A 25,453-nucleotide genomic window follows, 5' to 3' on the forward strand; every position below is an offset into this window, starting at 1 on the left:
AATTTCATTCTTTTACATGTAGCTGTCCAGTTTTCCCAGCACCACTTATTGAAGAGGCTGTCTTTTCTCCACTGTATATTCTTGCCTCCTTTATCAAAGATAAGGTGACCATATGTGTGCACTTACACCTTCTTAAAGTGGGAAAATGAACCCGATTGGTAACATGACCTGAAGATATAGCCACTCTAATAGCATATACAAATAAGAAGCAAATGTATATCAACTTAAAACTATGCTTAATAATCAACATGTAGTATTCTATTTACTTAGAAATTTATCTGAGCATCCAAGAATTATTTGTTAATTAGCTACATTTAACATTAGTCCAAGATTTTAAATTGCCATAAGATCTTGGAGGTATTTAAGCTGACACATAATTGCTATTGATATAAAAAGTTATTCAGGGGCTTCCCTGGTGGCACAGTGGTTGAGAGTCCGCCTGCCGATGCAAGGGACACGGATTCGTGCCCCGGTGCGGGAGGATCCCACGTGCCGCGGAGCGGCTGGGCCCGTGAGCCGTGGCCGCTGAGCCTGCGCGTCCGGAGCCTGTGCTCCGCAACGGGAGAGGCCACAACAGTGAGAGGCCCGCGTACCGCAAAAAAAAAAAAAAAAAAAAAAAAAAAAGGTATTCAGTATTACGATTCAATTTCGATGAACACAAATTTTCATTTTTCTAAGTATCAGACATTATATAAGAAGAGTATTATTAACTTATTTGATCAGTAAACCTGTATAAGTAAATTTAGGAAGTTCAGATTAATTTTAATCTGAATTAAAACAAACCCAAGTAAATTAAAATGTGTGCAGTGTTATACTTGGACAAAACTATTCTTTTTTCTTTGTTTTTTTTGTTTGTTTACAAATCTAGTCTTGATTTGCAAAATATTTAACTTAATTATATGAATTTGTATTTTTTTAATGTTTCAGAACTAGTAGTTTCTGTAAGAAGGATTTTTTTTCTTTGTCTAACATATTTAAAGTATTACATGTTCAGTTCGTTTTCTTGGACTTCTAAGAATATTTGATATGTAAGTGCTTATTTAGCTCTATAAAACCAACGAGAACAGAACCCCTTAATTTAAGAGCTATTATAATTAATTTTTAATGTCTTCTAAAAATAGGAAAACATTTTATACTTACACAGCAAGAAGTCAAGATCTTTCTGAATTACAGACACAGACACACAGAGAGCTATGGCTTCAGTTCTACAACTTCAGCCGTGAATCAAAAGTAAGCACAAAACCTTACCAGTACAGATATCAAAGAGCTGTTCCCCTTTATAATATATACAGCATTTTTAATTGAGTTGAGCTCAATATAGACAAATGGGCAGAAAGAAAAGTCTAACATACTGAATTCTCTTTTGGTTTATTACCCAACAGAAAATAGATCTGTTATGTATCACTTTTCTGAAGAGACCACCAAATGGTCAAATGATTAAAATCAAATTCTCATTCTGTGCTGCCATCAATGAGGAGTAATTTATCATAAAGCAGAAACAAACAAAATCAGCAAGAGAAAAAAAATGGAAAGAACCAGAAAGTAGCAAAATTAATGTTCTATTGCCAGTTGAGATTTGCTTTGGGAGCCAAGAAGACTTGAATCCAGGCTAAGGCAGTCAGTGAGGGGTACTTTTCTGACAACTTGGGTAAATTCATTAGCATGTTGGTGGAACCTCAAAAACTGAGAATAATTTTTTGTAAGGTAAGATCGTGACTCTCATATAAATACACAGTGAACATTTCTTACACACAAGGTCTTACACACCCAGGAAACTCTTCAGGGCTGCTCTCTACATATGGCAGCTCATCCAGTCAAGGCAGTTTTGATCTTATGACACCTTGTCTCAACACTTACTTCAGTGATCTCAGTGGGAAGGAAAGAGAATAAAAGAGCCTCATGACAGAAATGTTTGGTTTGGTTTTTTCTAAATGATGATATTGCACATAATTTTGCTTTCTTTTATGCCCACTCGTGTTTTCAAAGTTTTCTACAATGAACATAATTGTCTTAAAAGAAGGTATATTTAAAATGCTAATAAACAGAATTAAGGAAACATCTGCTGATGTTGATGCTAGCAGTGCAGGATTGGTTTTGGTTTTTTTTGTTTGTCTTTGTGTTTGTAGAAACAAATAGTTACTCTGTTGAAACCTTATAACCTAATTTTTAAGCAAAGACACAACTTGTATTAAGTCATAAAATTCTTCATTAATTTGTTCTGGAGAGTCAAGGTCTGAGTTCTGTGCCTCTAGAGATAAAAGAGGAATTTCTGGAGCCATGGTTTTAACCCAGAATTTTCTTCAAATTCATTCAAGATACTTTGGATTCCATTTAGAGTACTTTCTCTGATTTTAAATGAAAAATGCTAAGGAAGCTGGTGAATGCTGATAGAAGAACCTTCTTTGAACTCTCCGTACTGTGCTGGCTTGAGCTTCCAGCCCCATACTTAAATAGAAGTATAGAAATGATCACAGCTTTAGGCTCATAGAAAGGACTATACTGTACTATATCAAATTGTTTTCATGTTAACCTTTGTGCATGTTAACTTCAAAAAAATGTTACTAGCTATTATACATTGTATACGCTACAATATCTTTTATAATCATTAAAATTCTTCCCGTGTGCATTTCCCAAAATTACTTGTATAAGTGAAGAAATAAAGCTCAGATCTGATAGGTTGTTTAAGGATAAATCCCAAAGTGACTTTTTCAGTGCAGAAACAGTTTCTTCAAGACATTCAGTTCTTTCATGCAGTATCGTGGGTATTGAATAAATAGTATGTGATGGTACAGGAGGTAAGCTCAGGTTTACGATTGTGGTGTTTTAATCTGTTGCTTAAACTTCAGAGACCTTAATGCTTTTCATTCAGAAGCTTTTTCTCCCTTTGTCCGTAGTCAAAAAGACTTCAGGGTCTCATGCTCTGCACAAGAAGTCTTTCTGAAGTCTTTCTCTTGCTCGGTTTTCATTTAAATGACTTTGTGAACCTAAAATGAAAATAAGAGAAGAAACATTAGAAAAGCATAGAAATTTGTCCTGACGATCTTTTAGTCCTTTGTTGAAACATGGGTAGTTTGTTTTCTCTTTGTATTTATTGAACCAAGCTACCTAAACAGTGTTATCCTATTTAGAATGTTTTTAACCTTCTTTAAGCTATTCTCTAAACCTTATCTTTAAGGTTTAGAGGTTTTAAATGAAAATACAAATGTGGATGGTGAATTAATGTCCTGTAGCTTTAAATTCAGCCAGTTTGGTGCTTTTGTCTCTTATAAAAGATGCTCACAGCTCGAGAAGAGAGGCAGCTACTGTCTGTGATCTCCATTCTCAAACTATTCAACTATTCATTTGCATTAGCAGCTCTAGCAAACTGTACCCACATCCAGGCGCGCGCGCATACACACACACACACACACACACACACACACACACACACACACACACACACACGGATGCTTGTTTGGCAGAAGCTTTCTGTTTATTCAGCAGAGTCCTCCCTGGCTCCCAGATGTAGAAAGCTCTAAGAGTTGATGCAGGAGACAGAACCGGAACTGTATGAAGGCTGAGGAAGGCACTGCGGAGGATTGCACAGACACGGATGCTTGTTTGGCAGAAGCTTTCTGTTTATTCAGCAGAGTCCTCCCTGGCTCCCAGATGTAGAAAGCTCTAAGAGTTGATGCAGGAGACAGAACCGGAACTGTATGAAGGCTGAGGAAGGCACTGCGGAGGATTGGCCATGCAGGGATGTTGATGTGGTGTGGCTGTACCTGCCTGTTCTGTGAAAGGCACTTCTCTGAGGCTGTGAAGGTGAGAAGCCCAGGGATCAACTAGAAGCTTCATTTCGGCCGGCTGTTGGCGGGGGAATGCATTCCCAGTGGTAGCTGTCCTCATTTACAGCGTTATTCTCGGAAACCAAGTATGTGCAGCCTTGACAGACTATGCCACAGCTCCTCTGCAGTTTGGAAGCTGGGACAAATGGAAAGAGCTTATAGCCAAAAGAGGTTGTGATTGTTTGCACGATCCAAGCTTGCTCTGGCAGTGCACAAATGAAGGATGAGCTTTGTGGCAAGCAAAATCAGCAGACTGCCTGACAGGGGGTTTTGGTAAGATAAATGTGTTGCTTGTGTTTTGGGTCTCCACCACCTTGCCCCCCCATCTTTTCTTGTTTTTTTGTTTTTACTTTTCTGTATCGACTGTATAGAATTGCCTCTTAGCAATAACTGAAACATTTTAGAGATTCGCATTTGGTGGTAAGGGATAGCCAAGGGAGCTAGAAAGGAAACCATTATTTCTGGTCATTCCATTTTGTGACCTTCAGAAATAATCATCAAGTTTTCTCGATATCCATGAAGAGGCAGAAGCTAGGAATTTCCAGAGCAAAGAACGCTAACAATAAGATATCCCTTCCCTTCTTTGAATAGTCATAATTACCCCCGCTCCTTTATTTTTTTTTTTCCCCCAGCTTTCCCTGTGTGTGACCTGAAGTGGAGAAGAAAAAATAAAGTCTTCTTGCTCTTATTAAATTGTTGCCACTGGAACAGTAATAGGCTGAGAATATAAGTATGGAGGTAGAGGAAGGCAGGCTGAGGAGGCTGCAATTTTCATAGCTGTGCATTGGTGGGTGTTTATCTTAGATTCATTAGCATTGCTGTTCATTATCAAGTGGTTGTTAGTGCTTTATCTCTTTGCCTGTACTGTGATTTAACCCCTTTTATGTTTTGTACAATTTTTCTTTGCCAGGCCCAGTTGTATCATTATGAGGCCTTTTTCTGTTATTATTAATACATATTAGCCTTTATTAGAGAAAAGATGGTTGTAGAAAGTAGCCCTGAAATACTTATGGACCCCAAGAAAGGTAAAGATATTTTCTCTTTAAAATCTAGGGTTTGCTTTCAGCAGTTTCTGGAGTCTTGATTTGGGGATCTTTAATAAGCATTTTATTGCAAGTTAAAGAAATAGTCACATTAGGTCTGTGAAATCCTACCTTGCTCTAATCTGCCCTAAGTTGGATCCTGTTTCTTGTGTTTTTCTAAGCATGAACGTTTACTTTTCCTCATCCTTTCTTAGGCAAGTGTTGCTGGATGGTATGGTGACTGTTTTATTAGCCTACCTCGGACCTTGTCCTTGAGCCCCCCCTTCTCACCAGTGTAGAGAGCCAAGTTTTCTAGCTGCTTAGAGGGGCACAGAAGAAAACCATTGACACCTGGCTTTTTGCTGACTCACTGGTTATATAAGCCTTGTAAATACAGCTATCCATATACTCCATTAGGTTACTGGGCAGGTGGCCCCCTCCTTGTTTACTGGCCTTTTCCTTTCTCATCATCCTCCTGCTTCTTCCTTAAGTTTTTGGTAACACAGTCTCACCCTTTCACCAAGTGAGTTCTAAGAAGCAGTGAATAGACAAATCTTTTTTCTTCTGTTGAATTGTTGGGTTAACTGTGTATTTTCATCTTGATTATGATAAAATTCCAAATTCTATATTCTCTTGGCACATGAAACCTACTGTAATAATACATCTTTTCATTTGTGGGCCAGTTAAAGTAAAAACTTCCTTTCTGTCTTTGAGAACTCAGTTTAAATGCCCCTGTTCAAAGAATTATTCTGTGACCTCCCAATCTAAAGTAGGTTTCTCTGCCTTACATTATTCCTTTTCTCACAGCGCTGTGTTCTTTTTCTTTGCAGCACTTTTCACAATTTATGTTGTTTGATTACTGCTTTTTCTGTTTCCACCACTTTTCCCCACTCAGCCCTAAGTGTCATGAAGGCAGAGACTTTATTTTTTTTGTCAATATATGCCCAAGCACCTAGCGAAACGCCTGACTGAGAGTTGAAGAAACAACAGTAGGCAGTGTTACATGTGTAAAGACCCTATGCTGATGTCGACTGAAAAAAAAATGCACAACGTCAGAGTAGTGAAGTAAGTTTTATTTGGGGCAAAATGAGGACTATAGCCTGGGAGACAGCCTCTCAGATAGCTGTGAGGAGCTACTCCAAAGAGGTAGGTGGGGAGTTCAGTATATATGTGATTTTGGTGAAGGGGGATTCATGCAGTCAAGCACACATGTTGGCAGAAAGTTGCCACTAGTCACAAGGAGCAGATGCCTCCATTAATGATTTAAGTGCTTTTCTAAATATGAGAAGATGTAAGAAATTGGGATCATAAAATCTGAAAAATATCTAATGATCTGAAGCCCTGTTCTGCCACTTTTTCCCAGAGCACAGAGTGCCTCATTCCTGATCTCTGCCCTGGCTCTTTTCAGGGTGTGTTGAAGGTCAGCGATTACGGTGCCTAGTGACTTCATCCCTGTAGAGGCAGATGGTGAGCAACAATTCTTCATCCACAGTGAGAAGAAACAGAATGAGCAGCAGGGTCTGAAAAAGGCCAGTGTGGCTAGAGTGGGAGGAGCATGCTATAAGATGAAGCTAGAGAGAGGTCCAGAGCCCAGTCAATCACGTAGGACTTTATAGCCCAAGTTCACATTCTTGTTCTTAATATTTTAAGAGTGTGGAAAGCTACTAAAATAATTTAAGCATTGGGTGATTTAGGATTTCCTTTTTCTTCTTCTTTTAATTCTTCAGTTTAATTGAGGGCCTAAATGCATGCAGCTAGATCAGTCAGGGTGAGTGATTCAGGAGAGAGAGGACAAGGTTTTTTTTTTAATAGTTCTTCTGTTCCTCAATTTAATCTTTTTTTAAAAACTAAATTTATGTATTTATTTATTTATTTCTGGCTGCGTTGGGTCTTCGTTGCTGCTCACGGGCTTTCTCTAGTTGCGGCCAGCGGGGGCTACTTGTCATTGCGGTGCGCGGGCTTCTCTTGTTGCAGAGCACGGGCTCTAGGCACACGGGCTTCAGTAGCAGCATGTGGGCTCAGTAGTTGTGGCTCGTGGGCTCTAGAGCGCAGGCTCAGCAGCTGTGGCTTGCGGGCTTTAGAGCGCAGATTCAGTAGTTGTGGCGCACGGGCATAGTTGCTCCGTGGCATATGGGATCTTCCCTGACCAGGACTAGAACACGTGTCCCCTGCATTGGCAGGCGGATTCTTAACCACTGCACTGCCAGGGAAGTCCTGAGAGGACAAGAGGCTTAGCAGCTGTGGCTTGCGGGCTTTAGAGCGCAGATTCAGTAGTTGTGGCGCACGGGCATAGTTGCTCCGTGGCATATGGGATCTTCCCTGACCAGGACTAGAACACGTGTCCCCTGCATTGGCAGGCGGATTCTTAACCACTGCACTGCCAGGGAAGTCCTGAGAGGACAAGATTTTGTCCTAAGAGTTTGATGGTAGAAATAAGTAGAGATAGGTGGGAAGTATAATTTGACAGAAATTTGGAAAGTAAAATAGATAGGACTTGGTATTGGATTGGATATAGATAGAAGGCAGATGATGTCAAGGATGATTCCTGGGCTTTGGCATGGTTTGGTTTTGGCTTGTGTAACCTGATGGATAGTAATGCTTTTCCTGAGATATAGAATACTGTAAGAGAACCAGGTTTAGAGAAGGATCACAGTGTTTGGTTTTGGTCATGTAGATTTTGATATAGTCAAGTAGCCCTTTGGATCTGTACATCTAGATTCCAAAGGAGATTGTACTACTTTTACCACTGGGAAATCTTTAGTGATATCCTTGGAATAAAGTCCAAAACAGTTTAGACCTACCTTGGGAGCTTATCTCCCACCATAGCCCTCTCCTGTGCCATACTTTTACAGTCTCATGAACCATTCAGTTGTCTTGAAGAGACTATTAGTTTCCTTCTTCTGGGCCTTTGCTTGTACTGGTGGTCAATCTGAAATGCCTTTCCTTACCCCTTCTCATTTTTATCAAAAACTTCTTCCTTCAAGGCTCATTTAGTTTTTCACCTCCTCCAAGAAGCCTTCCCTGTTCCCTCTCCGTTCCTGTATTCAAGAAGTAGTTTACCTTCATATCTACCATATCATTTACTTAATCAGACCTGTGTTTCATTTCTGTGTCTCACCAACTAGGTTATGTGTTTCTTGAGAGCAGGGATTCCACCTTTATTCAGTACGTTAGATAAGAAGAACAAAGGATAATTGCAAAATTAATTAAATAGTAGAAGCCTTGATCTTTTCTACACCCTACTTCCTTAGTCTCATAGCACCATGATGTCCATCTGTCTACTCCTGATTTTCTCTAGGCTGTCCTACATTTGTACCTTATAGATACCTACATACAACTCTTCTACCTACATAGTAGAAAAGTTCTTCCTTTCATACGCAAAATCCCTAAGCTAGTCATTTTCATCATATACTTTTTTACTTTTACTTTATTTGTAATTTATCAGAAAAACTGAAATCTTGCTGTTGCTTATCACACGTGAAAGAATTGACCAAGACAGGAAGGACCAGAATTCATAGCTGATCTTGTTCTCTGTGTCCCCTCTTTTCCCATTCTCTGGAATAATTCTAGAATGCATGCAGTACTTTTTTCAGTGAGGTCACTTATTGGCGTTTAAGACTGGGTAAGACTGTGCATTGCAGGAGGCGTGACCTACATATTTCCTAGTGCTCCCTGATAGGATAGCACTGTCCACAGTTGAGCAAGCCTCCCCCCAGGGAACAGAGTGTAGAAATTTAGAAACAAGTTATGAAGGTTGGCTCCTTCCCATTTAAGTAATTCTTTCACAGAGGCTTAAGCATTCAATTTGTCTCTTCAGACATCTTTAAATAGTTGAATTTCCTTCTTATTATCTCAGTTAACATTTGTATGTATTGATTTTCATTCTTTGGAAGCCTGAATTTCAGTGATTTCTTACCCCTTTTAGGAGTTATAGATACCTCCATTTAAAAACCTGAGAGACAATTGGACTACCTTCTGAAATTTATGCTATTTTTTTATAGATGTGTTTAATTTAGACCTTTCTTTTAGTCATAGTTGTCCCATTATAACTTGGAAATATGAACTAGATTGTATCCCTTATGTTCTATTTGAGAACGTTGGTTTATATATCATCCATTGTCGTTACAGGTCTTGAATGAGAAAAATCTAAGGAACTGTAAACATTATTTCACAAAAGAATGACTGTAGTTCTAACATGATTTGATTACTTGCAACTAAATAAAAATTATTTTAAGGTAAATTTATTTAAACAGAGGGACAGATCATTATTGCACTCTTGATAAACTCTTCTCAGATCAATTCTGTTCATTAAAAAATATATAAAATCTTTGACAAGTGATACTCTAGGCTATTACCTTTCTTAGAATTTGTACTTAATTTTGAGAACATAGCTGCTTTTTTGTACAGTAGAATAAAGCAGGTGCACATATAATGTTTGTTTAAATACCTACTATGTAAACTATCTAATATCTTGAGAGTCATCGGTTTTTAAAGATCATGGAAATGTTAAATTACTTTTTGCCTGTACTTCCCTTTATGTTAGCTGCTTTTGGACAGCACCGTACTACTACTATCTGGATAGCTCCAGTAGTACCTCACTTCATGCTCCATATATATAATATATATATTTGATAGACTTTAGGAAGGGGGTTGTAATCCTAAATATGGGATTCCCATCCAGAGTCTGACTTTGTAGAAATCATCAATGCCTCCTTTTTATGTTGATCCAACTGGTGGTAATCATGGCTGTTACGAAAAGCATTATAGGGAAGTAGTTAAGGATAAGGACTCTAAAGCCAAATCCTATGGGATTTAAGTCCTGGCCCTGCTGCTTACCGTTGTGTGACCTTGTTACTTAACTTCTCCTAATTCAGTTTCCTCAGCTGTAAAATTGGGGATTACAATAGCATATATTTCCTAAGGTTGTTTTGAGGGTTAACTAGGTAAATAGCAGCAAAGCACTTACAGCAACACCAGGTACATAGTAAATATTCAGTTACTAGTACATTTAAGACTATCACCATCATCATCAGATTTACAGATAAAGCAGATTGAACCTTGAGCTTTCATAGCCTCAAAAGATACCTATCTGAGGAATAAACCTAGTGAGATAATTCTAGAAATGTTCAAATAGTTCACATAGGAAAGTAATAATGTTGGGCATTTAATTCATAAGCCTTTCGAATTAAAAAATACCTGATGTCTGAGCCAAATATTTTTTTAAAAATTTTTTATTGAAGTATAGTTGACTGACTCACAGTGTTGTGTTAATGTCTGCTGTACAGCAAAGTGATTTAGTTATACATATATATACATTTTTAAAATTATTTTCCATTACGGTTTATCATAGGATGTTGAATATAGTCCCCTGTGCTACACAGTAGGACCTTGTTGTTTATCCATTCTGTATATAATATAGTTACATCTGCTAATCCCAATCTCCCACTCCATCCCTCCCCCAACCCCCTGCCCCTTGGCAACCACAAGTCTATTCTCTATATCCATGAGTCTGTTTCTGTTTCGTAGCTAGGTTCAGTTGTGTCATATTTTAGATTCCACATATAAGTGATATCATACACTATGTTTCTCTTTCTGACTTAATTCACTTAGTATGATAATCTCTAGGTTCATCCGTGTTGCTGCAAATGGCATTATTTCATTCTTTTTGTGGCTGAGTAGTATTCCATTGTATATATGTACCACATCTTCTTATCCATTCATCTGTTGATGGACGTTTAGGTTGTTTCCATGTCTTGGCTATTGTAAATAGTGCCGCAATGAACGTTGGGGTGCATGTGTCTTTTTGAATTATGGTTTTGTCTGGATATATGCCCAGGAGTGGGATTGCTGGATCATATGGCAACTCTATTTTTAGTTTTTTGAGGAACCTCCACACAGTTTTCCATAGTGAGCCAAATAGTCTTAATGTATGACGGTAAGATATTTCAAGGAGCATTAGAAGTCAGTCTTTGATTTAATACGATCCTATTGTAATGCAGATAAAGTTATAAATAACCTTGTTAAGACCTCTTGGTATTACAATAAACAAAAATGCTTTAGGTTGTAATGAAAGAGAATTGTAAATAGCCAGTACCCAAAATAGTTTCTGAATAGATAAGTGAATAGGAAATAATTTCATTCATTCAGGAAACATTTAAGCAGCTACTAAGTGCTATGCACAGTTTTAGGTGTTAGAAAAAACAGAAGTGGACAAAACACAAAAATCACTACCCTCATGGACGTTACATTCTAGTTTTTATTGATAGATATCAAAATATATGTCATGAGGTAAAAAGTTCTATGTAGAGAAAAGAAGTCTGGAAGCTAGAATAGGGAGTTCATCATGGAAGCAGAGGCTGTAATTTTAAATACAGTGTCAGGGAAGACCTCATTACTAAGGTGACATTGGAGCAGAGACTTAAAAGAGGTAGATAGAGTAAGCCATGCAGGTGTCTGGGGAGGGGCGTTCCAGGCAGAAGGAACACGAAGTGAAAAAGCACTGAAATGGTGCATGCCTGGCACATTCTAGGAGTAGCAAGGAAGCCATTGTAGCTGGTGGCAGTGGAGTGAAGGGATGAGTAAGTAGTAGGAGGTGCAGTCAGAGAGATTATGGATGTGGGGCAGGTGCCAGATCATAGTCATTTAGGCCATTGTAAGGACTTTGGCTTTTACTCTCACTGAGTTATGGAGCCACTGGAAAGTTTTAGATGGAAAAGACTGTTGTTGTGATCTGACTTACGTTTTTAAAGGACCACTCTGGCTGCTCTTCATATAATTGATTATAAAAATATTATTGCAATGATAGTGTAGGAGACCATTGCAGTAGTCCAGGCAAGAGCTGATAGTGTTTTACACCAGGGTGGCAGCAGTTGAGATATAGTGAGAAGTAGTCAGATTCTGCATCTCTTTAGCAAGTAGAGCCCAAAACATTTTGCTGGGGCAATGTAGTGTGCATAGGTGGTAACAACGCAGACTCTGTAGCCAGACTATCTGGGTACAAACATTGGCTTTGCCACTTCTTTACTTTGTGATCTTGGACAACTTAAATTCTCTATGCTTTGGTTTTCTTAGCTATAAAATAGAGATAATAATAATACTCATCTTGTAGTGTCATTGTGAGAATTGAACAATTTACTAAACTGAAAAAGAACTTAGAACAGTGCCTGGCACACAGTAAGTACTATACTCTATGTATTAGCAGCTATCTTTATTAATGTTAACTGGGTAAGGTATGAGAAAGAAAGAGGAGTCAAAGATGACACTAAGGCTTTGGATCTGATCCCATGGATCAGTGAAGTAGCCATTATCTGAGATGGGAAAGACTGCAGGGGAAGCAGGTTTGTGGGATGTCAGGAACTCAGTTTTGTATATAGTAAATTTGAAATGATTGTTAGACATCCAAGCAGAGATATTGAGTAGGTAGTTGTGTATATGAGTCTAGAGTTAAGAGAAGTATGGGCTGTGGTATGCATTTGGAAGCCGTTAGCAAATAAATGATATTTAAGACCATTTTAAGAGAAAGAAGAGTAATTAAGCCATAAAATGGAATTGGGGATATACAGTTTGGACAGCCCCTACTTAGAGCCTTTACTCTTCACAAGCTAACGAGCCTAACAGTAGCCAGTTCAGAGACAGCCAGATTATCACAAACCCATGGAGCTTTCCAAATTCTTTCACTGCTTTTTAGAATTTTGTTTTATCAGAATTGCTTGAAATAAATAGGATTAAGCTGAGGCTTAGAAATCTTTTGTCTTAATTAGACTGTGTCATACAAGTATTTGCAGGGAATTAACTTGTAAAGGGGAACTCATTGGTGGCAGTTTTACAAATTGGCTTATCCACACATGGGTTTTATATGTATTTTTAAATCCTCAGTAGTGAAAACATTTTTCTGTGTCCCTTTCTCCTTTTACTAGTTAGCACCTGCTCAAAAAATAGAAACTAATTTTAGTATTAGCAGATCTGTGTGCTTCAGACTAATCATTCTTCATTCTGAGGTTTGTGAGATTGATTTTTGAATAACCCATATCGCAAGTCACTATTTCTTTTTAACAAAATTTAAAACCTTAAAATTAGAAGGAAACTTGGATCATCTGTTCCAACTGTCAGTCAGTATATCCTCATATGACATTTTTAACATGCAGGCATGAAGACTCTGCTTGGACATTTCCAGTGACATACGTGAACTGATATTTGAAACCCCCTGGTTAAGTTGAACAATGTACCTCTTCTTATTTTCAGTATATGTCACTTATTCTTTTAGTTATCAGGATGAGATTTTTCTCTTAAAATCTGCTACTCATCTATAAAATAAATTTTCTTAACTGGATGACCTGTTTGGTTCCTTTCTAGCTCAAAGAATCTGTGCTTATAAAAAAACTCCTAACCATAACAAAGCAGAATATAATTTTATACTTACACAATCAATGCTGTGATTTTGTAGGCTCCTTATGGACTTTCTTTCATTCTTTCTTTCTTTCTCTCTTTCTCTCTTTCTTTCTTTCTCTTCCCTCCCTCCCTTCCTTCCTTCCTTCCTTCCTTCCTTTTCCTCCCTTTTCCTCCCTCCCTCCCAGGCTCACATGAACCTATTAAATCCAAACATCGGGCCTGAAGTACATCTGGTGGTGCAAATCCTCAATGATGTATTTCACGTAAGCCAGGAAATCAGTCCTCCTGTGACAAAGCAATTGTGAGCAACAGCCCTAGATTCCATAATGGATATTTTGCAGTGGGGTCGGAACAGGTTGGCCATTTAGGATGTTAATAATCTAAAGTCATATTCAACTCAGTCAGCAGTTTTTCCTCAGCAGCCTTGGAGGGATGAATATCATCTGTTGGAAGCTATTTTTCTTACAAAAATTCTGACCTTTTTTCCATTCAGAGTAACATAGGCTCAGTCACTGCATGGAATATGAGATCTAAAAGGATCATTTTAAAGAGATGCTGGCGAGCATTTATATTGAACATTTACTTGTTATCTTCTTTGTCCAAGGCATTGTGGTACCTTCTTGGGGCACAAAGATGAATGTGATGTGACCCCTGCCCTCAGGAACTGTCAGTGGAGGCAGCACACTCAAGCAGTCATCTCAGCATAATGTGATAGGGACAAGTGATACAGAAACATAGATAAATGAGGATATAAAGGAGGAGCCATTAATCCAGCTGGGAGAGGGAGGTTGTCAGGAAAGATTTCCTGAAGGAGGTTATGCCTGAGCTGGGTTTCCTTCAGCCAGAAAAGGAAAGGAGACTATACCCTGGACTGGCCGAGGGAGCCGTGTGGGCAGAAGCCTGGAGGTGTGCAACAGTGTGCCATGTCAGAAGAACCAAATTATAGTTGTGACCCTTAGCATATATAGATTTAAAGTTAAAGTTTCCATTATTCCCAAGGGATCCATGATATAGGTTTTTTGTCAAAGTTTTGCTGAGGCACATGGTAGGATCTTCAGCTACAAAGCTAGAGAGCAAACCCCACCAGAATTCACATTTCAGTGGGCGTCACCCAAGAAGTGATTTTAAAACTTTGTTTTTGATGAAGATGGACTTGAAAAGTGCTGGTGGTAGAAAAGAGAGTGGGGCCTTAAGTGGTTCTCAATAGAAGAGGGAAGTTTGAGACAAACTAGACTGTAGTGCCAAATTCACAAGTGACCAGGATTCTTGTCATGAGTATTACTTGTATATCGATGATTTTTCAAACTTTTTTTGAGTGTGATTTTGTGTGTGTAGTTTTAATTGTGGTAACATTGGTCTGTAACTTGACATAAGTTTCATGTGTACAACATTGTATTTCAACTTCTGTATACACTACTTCATGTGCACCACCAAAGGTTTAGTTTCCATCTGGCACCATACAGTTGACCACCTGTACCCATTTTGCCCTCCCCCAACCCTCCTTCCTCTCTGGTAACCGCCAATCTAATCTCTATATCTAGGTGTTCTGTTTTTGTTCTGTTTGTTCATTTATTAGTTTCATTTTGTTTTTTATTGCACATATGAGTGAAATTTTCTCCATCTGACTTACTCAGCATAATACCCTCAAGGTCCATCCATGTTGTCACAGATGTTAAGATTTCATCTTTTTATATGGTTGAGTGGTATTCCATTGTGTATATGTGTATGTATATGTATGTATTCCATTGTGTGTATGTATATGTATGTGTATACACACACCACACACACATACACACACACACACACACACACACACACACACACACACACACACCCCACATCTTCTTTATCCATTCGTCAGTTAATGGACACTTAGGTTGTTTCCATATCTTGGCTTATAAATAATGCTGTGATGAATATAGGGGTGTATATATCTTTCCAAATTAGTGTTTCCTATTATTCTGGTCAATACTCAGAATAGTTGGATCATATGATAGTTCTGTTCTTGATTTTTTGAGGAATCTCCACTGTTTTACATAGTGGCTGCACCAATTTACATTCCCATCAACGGTGTACAAGGATTTCCTTTTCTCTACTCACCAACACTTGTTATTTCTCTTCTTTTTGATAATAGCCATTCTAATGGGTGTGAAGTGATATCTCATTGTGGTTTTGTTTTGCATTTCCCTAATAATTAGTGAGGTTGAACATCTTTTCTGGGCCCGTTGGCCATCTGTATATCTTCTTTGGAAAAATGTCTATTCAGATATTCTGCCCATTTTTTTTAACTTTTTTAAAAATTTTTATTTTATTTTATTTTTATTTATTTTTGGTTGCGTTGGGTCTTCGCTGCTGCGCACGGGCTTTCTCTAGTTGCATCAAGCGGGGGCTACTCTTCGTTGCGGTGCGCAGGCTCCTCATCGTGGTGGCTTCTCTTGTTGTGGAGCATGGGCTCTAGGCACGCGGCCTTCAGTAGTTGCAGCATGCAGCTCAGTAGTTGTGGCTCCCGGGCTCTAGGGTGCAGGCTCAGTAATTGTGGCACACGAGCTTAGATGCTCCGTGGCATGTGGGATCTTCCCGAACCAGGCAGAGAAGGAACCCGTGTCCCCTGCATTGGCAGGTGGATTCTTAACCAGTGTGCCACCTGGGAAGTCCCACTCTGCCCATCTTTTAATCAGGTTGTTTGTATTTTGTTGTTATTGTAGAGTTGTATGAGTTCTTTATATATTTTAGATATTAACCCCTTAGTGGTCATATCATTTACAAATGTTTTCTCCCATTCAGTAGGTTGTCTTGTTTTGTTGATGATTTCCTTTGGTGTGCAGAAGCTTTTTAGTTTGATGCAGTGCCATTTGTTTATGTTTGCTTTTGTTTCCCTTCCCTGAGGAGACATACTCAGAAAGATATTGCAAGACCCATGTTAGACTATAAGGCCTATGTTTTGTTCTAGGATTTTTATGGTTTCAGGTTTTACTTTCAAATCTTTAAACCATATTGAGTTAATTTTTTGTGTATGGTGTAAGATAGTGGTCTAGTTTCATTCTTTTGCATGTGGCTGTCCAGTTTTTCCAACACCATTTATTGAAGAGACTGTCCTTTCTCCAGTGTATGTTGTTTGTTTCTTTGTCATAAATTAATTGTGGGTTAATTTCTGGGCTCTCAGTTCTGTCCTGTTGATCTGTATGTTTGTTTTTCTGCCAGTACCATGTTGTTTTTATTGTTAAAGCTTTGTAGTACACTTTGCAGTCAGGGAGTGTGATATGTCCAGCTTTGTTCTTTTTTCTCAGGATTGCTTTGGCTGTTCAGGGTGTTTTGTGGTTCCGTACAAATTTTAGGATTTTTTGTTCTATTTCTATGAAAAATGTCATTGAGATTTTGGTAGGGATTGCATTGAATCTGTAGATTGCTTTAGGTGGTATGGACATTTTAACGATGTTAATTCTTTCAGTTCATGAGCGTGGAATATCTTTCCATTTCTTTGTGTTTTCTTCAATTTCTTTAAACAACGTCTTATAGTTTTCAGTGTACAGGTCTTTAACCTCCTTGGTTAAATTTATTCCTAGGTATTTTATTCTTTTTGCTGTGATTGAAAATAGGACTGTTTTCTTATTTTCTCTTTCTGCTAGTTCATTATTAGTGCATAGAAATGCAGCAGATCTTTGAATACTGATTTTGTACCCTGCAAATTTACTGTATTCATTTATTATTTCTAGTAGTTTTTTGGAATCTTTAGGATTTTCTGTGTATAAAATCATATCATGTGCAAATAGTGATGGTTTTACTTTTTCCTTTCCAATTTAGATGCCTTCTATTTCTTTTTCTTACCTAATTGTCTGGCTACGACTTCCAATGTCATGTTGAATAAGAATAGTGAGAGTAGGCATCTTTGTGTTGTTCCTGATCTTAGAGAGATAGCTTTCTATTTTTCATTATCGAGTATGATGTTAGCTGTGGGTTTGTCATATATGATCTTTATTACATTGACATATGCTCCTTTTATACCCATTTTATTGAGAATTTTGTATCATAAATGAGTGTTGAATCTTGTCAGATGCTTTTTCTGCATCTGTTGAGATTATCACAAGATTTTTGTCCTTCATTTTGTTAGAGTGGTCTATCACATTGATTAATTTGCAGATGTTGAACCATCCTTGCATCCCTGTCAAACTTTTTAAAAATAAGCAATAAAACATTGTTTCCTTTTCTTTTTCTAAGCAAACATTTCCCAGGATACCCATATAAAATAAATGAAAGAAGAGGTAATCAGTGTTCCAGGAGCCCTGCTCACTTGGCTTCACTATTCCCCTTTGTGGTGATCCAGACACATCTCCACATAACCTTGGGTTGTTTCATGTACCAAAGTTCTGTGTTAAAAAAGTGGAAAGGTGATTCCTAGAACTTATAGGAAACTTCGGTCTGTATAAGAATTATTTATCAAATTAAGAAAAAATTTTATGACAGCTGGAAAGGCCTGTTTTTTAGACTATGACCTGAATCTTGGTTTTAGGTCCAAAGCAGAATATGGAATGCTTAGAGAAAAGGCATGCTTGCTGTGGGCTAGTGGAATTTAGTCTATTTTTATTTTCTATTACACCCACTTGAGATCTCCTCTCCATTTCACAGCACGGTAAACTCAACGTCAGTCAGAATCGCACAGGAGAAATTTGCTCAACAGAGTTGTGCTGACTGTGAGGAGGGAAGGGCATTTGTTTCTCCAGTGAGACTGTGGAGACAGGTGAAAAAGCATTGTCATGATTAAGATATACTTTCTTCACAAAGTGCTGATAGACTGTGGGGTTTCTTTTCTTTTCGTTAGGGATGAGGCATGGGGGAGGTGGAAAGGGAAGCCTGAAGGAGATGATGCAAAATTCAGATCCAGAGCTGTGTAACACCTAAGGCAGGACTCTTTCTTGTGTTTTATATCCTCGACACAATCCGCCTGGCAGAAGAAGAAAAGCTTATAAGACCAACCAGAGCCTCTTCATGTTTATTATCGATTAGAAGGTAGATTCCTGTGTGGTTCTTAGGGCCAAGATTAAGAATCTCTAGGGATTACCATTTGTATTGGATTTGGGGAGTGGTCTCCCCCAAATCAAATATTCTATCTTATTACCCCCACTAAGTGTAGTTGAATTGAACCATACACTCCAATTTTGATTCGAAACATGGCCACTGTATCTCAGAGAAAATATTTGGCAGAACAGTGGTCTGCAGGTGCCCCAGCATCAACTTGCACAGGCGACTGGCACAACCCATTCTGTGAAATTGGCTTTGGAAAAGATACACTTTCAAAAAAACCAAAATAGTCAAGCTTGTATTTGTTTTCAGATTAATTACAAAGACTTCCTCACTCTCTACCCCCTTCTTCTTTTATCGTAAAATGCCTTCTTCATTTTCTCAGAAAAGATATGGATTATTTAATGTGCAGAGTATGAGATTGCCTGAGAGAGACAATACTCTATAAAGCATAGATAAGATGACTTCATCATACTAAGTAAGCAGAATGGGACTGTGGCTTTTATTGAAGATAGCAATGTCAAGTCAGGGATTTCTGAATCTTTTTTTAGCCACAAATATACATATTTTGGATTTTGAGTAATGAACCAGGTAAGGAATAGAAAGAAAAAGGTAACTTCTAAATGCTTACCTTGCTTGGCAGGCATAACACACATTTAACATCTTTTCAGATAATCTCATGAGAGAATGATAGCCCCATTTGTATGGAAGAGAAAACTTAGGCTCAAAGAGAACTAGTAGATGGCCCAGAGACACACAGCTGTGAGGTGACAGAGTCAGGTTTGAACCCAGGTCCTTTTACTCTTGAAAGTGCCCTTTCCACCATGTTGCCTTTTGTGGTATGCGGGCCTCCCTCTGTTGTGGCCTCTCCCGTTGCAGAGCACAGGCTCCGGACGCGCAGGCTCAGCGGCCATGGCTCACGGGCCCAGGCGCTCCGCGGCATGTGGGATCCTCCCAGACCGGGGCGCGAACCCGGTTCCCCTGCATCGGCAGGCGGACGCGCAACCACTGCGCGCGCCACCAGGGAAGCCCTCACCATGTTGCCTTTATATATGACTGTTCTCAGAGCTGGGTCCTGCCGTGTTCTAACACTTTAATCCACTTAGAGAAAGTCGACAGATCTTTAATATATTTGCAAATGAAAATTGAAAGCCATTATAAAGCTTTATCAAAACTCTGCCGTAGATGGCTCTAGTTCTCTCCTTGATTAATCAGTGTTTTGAGGTACAGCTGTTGAAAATTTTCTCTCGGGCTGTTTTCTGGTCAGTTAATTCAGATCAGTGAATAGATCATTTCAACAATGAATTCTTAATAGTAAGAGACAAAGTACAAACAAAGCAGTATAGTCTGCTTGTTATAGCAACAGTTAGATATTAATTGTGGCTTCTGACCATATCTCTAGCCTTGTAGCATATTGCCTAACTTATAGTAGTCAAAATATGTTTAACTGACTGACTTTTGGTCCTAGCTTTTTCTATACAAATTAATTCTAACCTCAGCAATAAGTGGGCTGCTGCTTGCTATTTAGTGGGTATGATTAGATTTGAGAGCCCTTCAGGGGGTTGGTCATAGGAAACCCTGTTGTGAAGGTGATATTGCTGCTACTGTTGTCAAATTGCCAAGTGATAAGGTAGTAGGAGGCACCTCAGAGTCAGTTCACTTGTAAATTAGTGATAACAGTGTCTACTTTGTAGGGTTATTGTGAGAACTGGAAGATTAGGCAACCAGCTGCCTAGCCACAAGACCAACTGTCCAGAAAGATGACTATTGTTACTTTATGTAATGTTGAATTACATTATTCCTTTGGTTAAGGCTCTTCATATCCCCTAGTTTATGCCTGAAATGTGAAAGATCTTGGAAGGAAGTATATTCTGGAATCTTTTAATATTTGAATTTTTCAAAAAGAACCACTTACGTGGTACAAAAATAATAGCCAGTAGTAACAGCTTACTCTGTGCCTGGTACTGTTTTGAGAGCTTTTATGTTCATTGACTCACTTCATCCTCACAACAGTCTTCTGAAAATGGGCATTAGTATTACCCATATTTTACAGTTGATGAAATGGATATAGACAGAGGTTAAATAACTTGCCCAATGTCACATGGCTAGTAAGTAGCAAAGCCAGTTTCGAACCCCAGCAGTTTATGCCAGAATCCATGCTTCATGGCTACACTAAATGTAGCCAGACTTAATAGTCTTGTTTTTCTGATCTGTGCCTTTTCCTGTATAAGAAAACCCTTTCCTATTTTCCAGTACTGCCTTCTAAAAGGTTTTAAATTTGCTTTTCACATTTGCAATTACACATTTCAAATTTGCAATAGTTGTTTGTCTGGAGTGAAGTAGGAATCTAATTTTATGTTGTTTTATGTGGATAGCCTAGTATGCTGGCAAAGACTATTGGAAAAGAGAACTTTTCACTTGGTACGTTCACAACTCAAGGCTAAGTCAGGCCTTTCCAGTGCTATGTATTCAGGGCACCAAGGACTTGGTTCATAGTTCAAAAGATACCGAGAGAGTATGCACAACCCCTGTCCTATAATTCTGTAGTTCAATATATCTTTCTCTTTCCTCCTCTTTCTCTCCCCTCCCCTCCCCTTCTCTCCCGATTTTCTGCTCTCTCTCCTTCCTTTTTAAGAACAGTGCCTGCCAAGATTGGGAGGAGTTACTGAGTACTCGAGTGATTCATGGTTTCAAGTGTAAACTACCCTCCTGCCGAAGCTATGGGTTAGCTTTCTTTCTCAAGGCTGAGGACAGTGGATTCTGTCAGCTGTACTCTTGCAGCCATATTGATGATTCTAAGTGGGAGTCACACACTGGAAGGACATAGTGGGGCTCCGAACAGCCAGGTAGGACAGAAGTCAGAGTAAAGACAGTCTGGTTTATTTCTTTAGTTACTGTGCAGGGAAATAAAGACACATCTAAACTGATGATTTGTAAATAATTATATTGAAACTTTATTCAGGTTTTTTCAGTTTTAGAGATGTAATCAAACCTTGATTCTAACAACAAGGTCCTACTGTATGGCACAGGGAACTATATTCAGTATTCTGTGATAAACCATAATGGAAAAGAATATAATAAAAAAAAAGAATGTATTATATATGTGTAACTGAATCATTTTTCTATACAGCAGAAATTAACACAACATTGTAAATCAACTATTTTTCAATAAATAAATAAATAATAATTTAAAAAACAACAACAAACCTTGATTCTAGTCCCAAAGCCATCTTTTGAGCAGTATGATCAATTTCTTTCCTCCCAGAGTAACAGTTAAACTTGATTTCCATGTCTACACTTCTTTAGACAACAAGAATGCATATAAGTTGATATTCAAGTAATAAGAAAGAACCTAAGAAAACTAGACCGTGCATAAGCTTGTAGTCTTAGATCTAGAGACGTTTCATATTGCTTTCCTTTTACACCGTGGTAGATTTTGAGCTATTAAACATAAGTACACAGTCAGGGTCATATTACATACTATAGTTATGGGCTCTGAAATTCCATTCAGAAAGAAAATCACACAATGGGAACTCTGTACAGCTTAAGAGAATGAACCGAAGGAACTGAAGAGAGTGGGTTTCCAGGAGCTTCTCTTGCAAGTCTTGGCGACTTGGTTTATCTGGAACTCTGGCTCATCCTCTCTTCTGCTGCCTTCCCTCTGGCCCTTTCACTGCTTATTAGCACGCACCTAAAGATGAACAGGGCAGATGGAGAAGTGACACAAAACAATTACTATGCTAGTCCCTAACTATTCTGCATTTTCTTTTTATTAGTGGAGCATAAGGTCATTTTTGCTATTAATTTCAGTTTTAAATTATTTTTTTGCTTTTATTTAAATGTACAGTATTTCATGTTTGTTCATCTAGAAGGAAAATAATATTGTTTCTGTTCACATTAGTAGTAATATATTGAATCCAGTAATAAACTAAATGTGTTTTAGAGATCGGCATAGTCCCTGCTCAAACAGTAAAACTGAGGAGATACGGCCAAGATGAAAAAAGGAGAATCATTTCTAGACTGACAAGTTAATTATCAGCATTTCATGAATATTTCAGATTTGTTTTATTACTGTCATTATAGAATTAATTCAACTTTTTAAAATATGAGAGTAATCTACATATAGTTCTTCCTAGCAGATTGTTTACTGGTGACAGATTAGGGATGGGAACCAAGGAAAAGAGTGTGCCCTTGGTCTCCAGGATGGTAAACTTGTACACTGTCACTCCTACTGAGAATTTTTGTTTCCCTGCGATTGTTATTTTATTATTTATTTCGGTTACTACTCAATAGAGAGTAAGTTTCTAAAGCCTTTTTTCATGGGCCCTTCCCTAATTCACCACCACAAGCCACACCCAGGGGCGCCTTCTTGAAGGACTTTTTTCTCCTGAGTTAGAGAAACATGACCTCCCCTTAGCTTTGGCTAATGGCTTTGAAGCATGATAGTGTGTACGTTTTCAAATCTGAACAATTTGCCTTTTTCTTCAACTTCCTTGAATGATCACGCATGCATACCAGAGGATAGTCATTGTATGTGTTTTGGAGTCCCTTGCCTAATAAAAATCTTTTGCTAGATAGAACTCACAAAATTTGAGCTTCAAAAGGCCTGAACTGGACTTCCCTGGTGGCGCAGTGGTTGAGAGTCCGCCTGCCGATGCAGGGGACACGGGTTCGTGGCCCAGTCCGGGAAGATCCCACCTGCCGCAGAGCGGCTGGGCCCGTGAGCCATGGCCGCTGAGCCTGCGCGTCCAGAGCCTGTGCTCCGCAACGGGAGAGGCCAGAACAGCGAGAGGCCCACGTACCGCAAAAAAAAAAAAAAAAATTAAAAGAAAAAGGCCTGAACTTAGTCATTGACTTGTTAATTACTAACCTCTTACTGTCTGTGTCCCTGACTGTCCATGTTATCTTGCCTAAGCTTATCACATTTACTTGTGATTTGGGATTTTAACTCTCAAGAGCATACCACGTTCATCCTTGCCCTTTCAGCGGTACCCTCCCATTCCCTCCTTCACCTGTCTGCAGCTACCCATTAAGTGCCCCTAATAGAACTGAGAGAATGATTGCATCAACCTTGATATGATTTGATAAAAAGACACTGTGATAACAATTGGATTTTTATATCTAGCCACTTAAATTACCTTTTCTCGCCAGCATTTTCAGATGACCGTAATCTGAAAGCATGAATTGGAATACAGTAATGTCTGAATACTAAGATGATATTCATATAATTAAATTGAACTACAGGTGTACTTTGTTGTACATAGATACGCTTCTAAACAAAAATATGTGTGTAGAATGTTTGTGAATTAATTCATGCTTTAAACCCACTAGGAGAGGTTTATTATTTAAAGAAATACTGTAATAAATCCTCTAGCAAAGGAAGAATACCCCCAGTTTACATCTTGTGCAAATCTTTTTTCATATATATGTTTTGCTTAAAGCAAAGTGTACTTGTATGAGGACAGTATCCAAGAGGGAGCTGGGGCTTGTACAGGACAGGAGGAATTTGGTCAGCTATCTGTGCTGAGTAAGTAAATTTTCAATACATTTGGGCCCATTGATTCTGGAGAGCTAGTCCTTTTGGGCTCCTTCTAACATCCGCCTCTTGCTTTTATGCTAGATCGAGCGGTTGGAAGTAAGCAGCCTCGCCCAGACTTCCAGTGCGGTGGCCTCCAGCACCGATGGCAGCCTCCACACAGACGCTGTGGATGGAACACCAGACCCTCAGCGCACAAAGGCTGCTATTGCTCACTTGCAGCAGAAGATCCTGAAGCTCACAGAACAAATCAAGATTGCACAAACAGCCCGGGACGACAACGTTGCCGAGTACCTGAAGCTTGCCAACAGTGCGGACAAGCAGCAGGCCGCCCGTATCAAGCAGGTCTTTGAGAAGAAGAACCAGAAATCTGCCCAGACCATCCTCCAACTACAAAAGAAGCTTGAGCACTACCACAGGAAGCTCCGAGAGGTGGAGCAGAATGGGATCCCCCGGCAGCCAAAGGATGTCTTCAGGGACATGCACCAGGGTCTGAAGGATGTGGGAGCAAAGGTGACCGGCTTCAGTGAAGGTGTAGTGGACAGTGTTAAAGGTGGACTCTCCAGCTTCTCCCAGGCGACCCATTCAGCAGCAGGGGCCGTGGTCTCTAAGCCCAGAGAGATCGCTTCACTAATTCGGAATAAGTTTGGCAGTGCAGACAATATCCCTAACCTGAAGGACTCTTTAGAGGAAGGGCAAGTGGACGATGGGGGAAAGGCTTTGGGAGTAATTTCAAACTTTCAGTCCAGCCCCAAATATGGTAGTGAGGAAGATTGTTCTAGTGCCACGTCAGGCTCAGTGGGAGCCAACAGCACCGCTGGAGGCATTGCTGTAGGAGCATCCAGCTCCAAAACAAACACCCTGGACATGCAGAGCTCAGGATTTGATGCACTACTACATGAGATCCAGGAGATCCGGGAAACCCAGGCCAGACTAGAGGAATCCTTTGAGACCCTCAAGGAACATTATCAGAGGGACTATTCATTAATAATGCAGGCCTTACAGGAGGAGCGATATAGGTAAGTTACGTGGAATTAAAATCCTAAATTATTTATGTTTAGGTTCCCCTCTCTTTGGATACTGTGGAGTAGCTTTAAAAGGTCTTGGTACAGTGTCTTTCTCTGGAGTATTCACAGCACTTTAGATACGTTACGTGATGTTTGCATGAGTTCTTATCATAGAGAGCAAAAGAGAGGCAAGCAGAGTTAAATGACTCCCAAGATCACACACCAGTGGAGTGTTTCAGTCAGGGGGTGATGATTACTGTAGCCCTCTAGTCTTCAAATTTCAAATGAAGCCCAAGCTTTCTAAGGCATTCCACCTACTTATTTATAATCACAGAACCACAAACAATTGCAGCTTATAGTTACAATACATTGAATTTAAAAGATCTATAACCCTCTGAACTCTGTAGAAATCGAAGATATAGCCCAGCCAAAATGTAATGACCCTTGTAGATACTTGACTTTAAACACACTTATCTGGGCAATTGGTATAGAAAGATTAGAATGGAAATAAATCCAGATAAGCCTGTCTGTTACTTTTGTGAATTGGCAAATGTTTGAATGAGAGTGGACTTAAACATGAAATCGTTCTACAATAGTTAGAGAATTCGCAAAGGACTAAGTGCTTTGAGTCATAATCCGCTAAAGGTGGAAGCTGGTCTG

General features: G+C 39.0%; 1 protein-coding gene across 25 annotated transcripts in view; it reads left to right on the forward strand.

Annotated features, from left to right (window-relative positions):
- Positions 1–25,453, forward strand: part of TMCC1 (transmembrane and coiled-coil domain family 1) — a 163,088-nt gene that overhangs the window by 119,741 nt on the left and 17,894 nt on the right. For 11 of the 25 annotated variants that reach the window (XR_008615873.1, XR_003677075.2, XR_008615874.1 and 8 more), the window contains exons 2-3: positions 13,420–13,497; positions 23,871–24,805. Coding sequence is in view for 22 of the 25 variants with exons in the window: in XM_028479827.2 (XP_028335628.1) it covers positions 13,420–13,497; positions 23,871–24,805 (1,013 nt within the window). In the remaining 3 variants the exon portion in view is untranslated. Of the gene's footprint in view, positions 1–1,121; positions 1,231–3,662; positions 3,802–3,872; positions 4,098–13,419; positions 13,498–19,163; positions 21,097–23,870; positions 24,806–25,453 lie in introns of those variants that run through there. The other 14 variants (XM_028479831.2, XM_028479835.2, XM_028479842.2 and 11 more) reach the window with 6 other exon arrangements.

This window comes from Physeter macrocephalus, chromosome 18, assembly GCF_002837175.3.
Source record: "Physeter macrocephalus isolate SW-GA chromosome 18, ASM283717v5, whole genome shotgun sequence".
NCBI lineage: Eukaryota > Metazoa > Chordata > Mammalia > Artiodactyla > Physeteridae > Physeter > Physeter macrocephalus.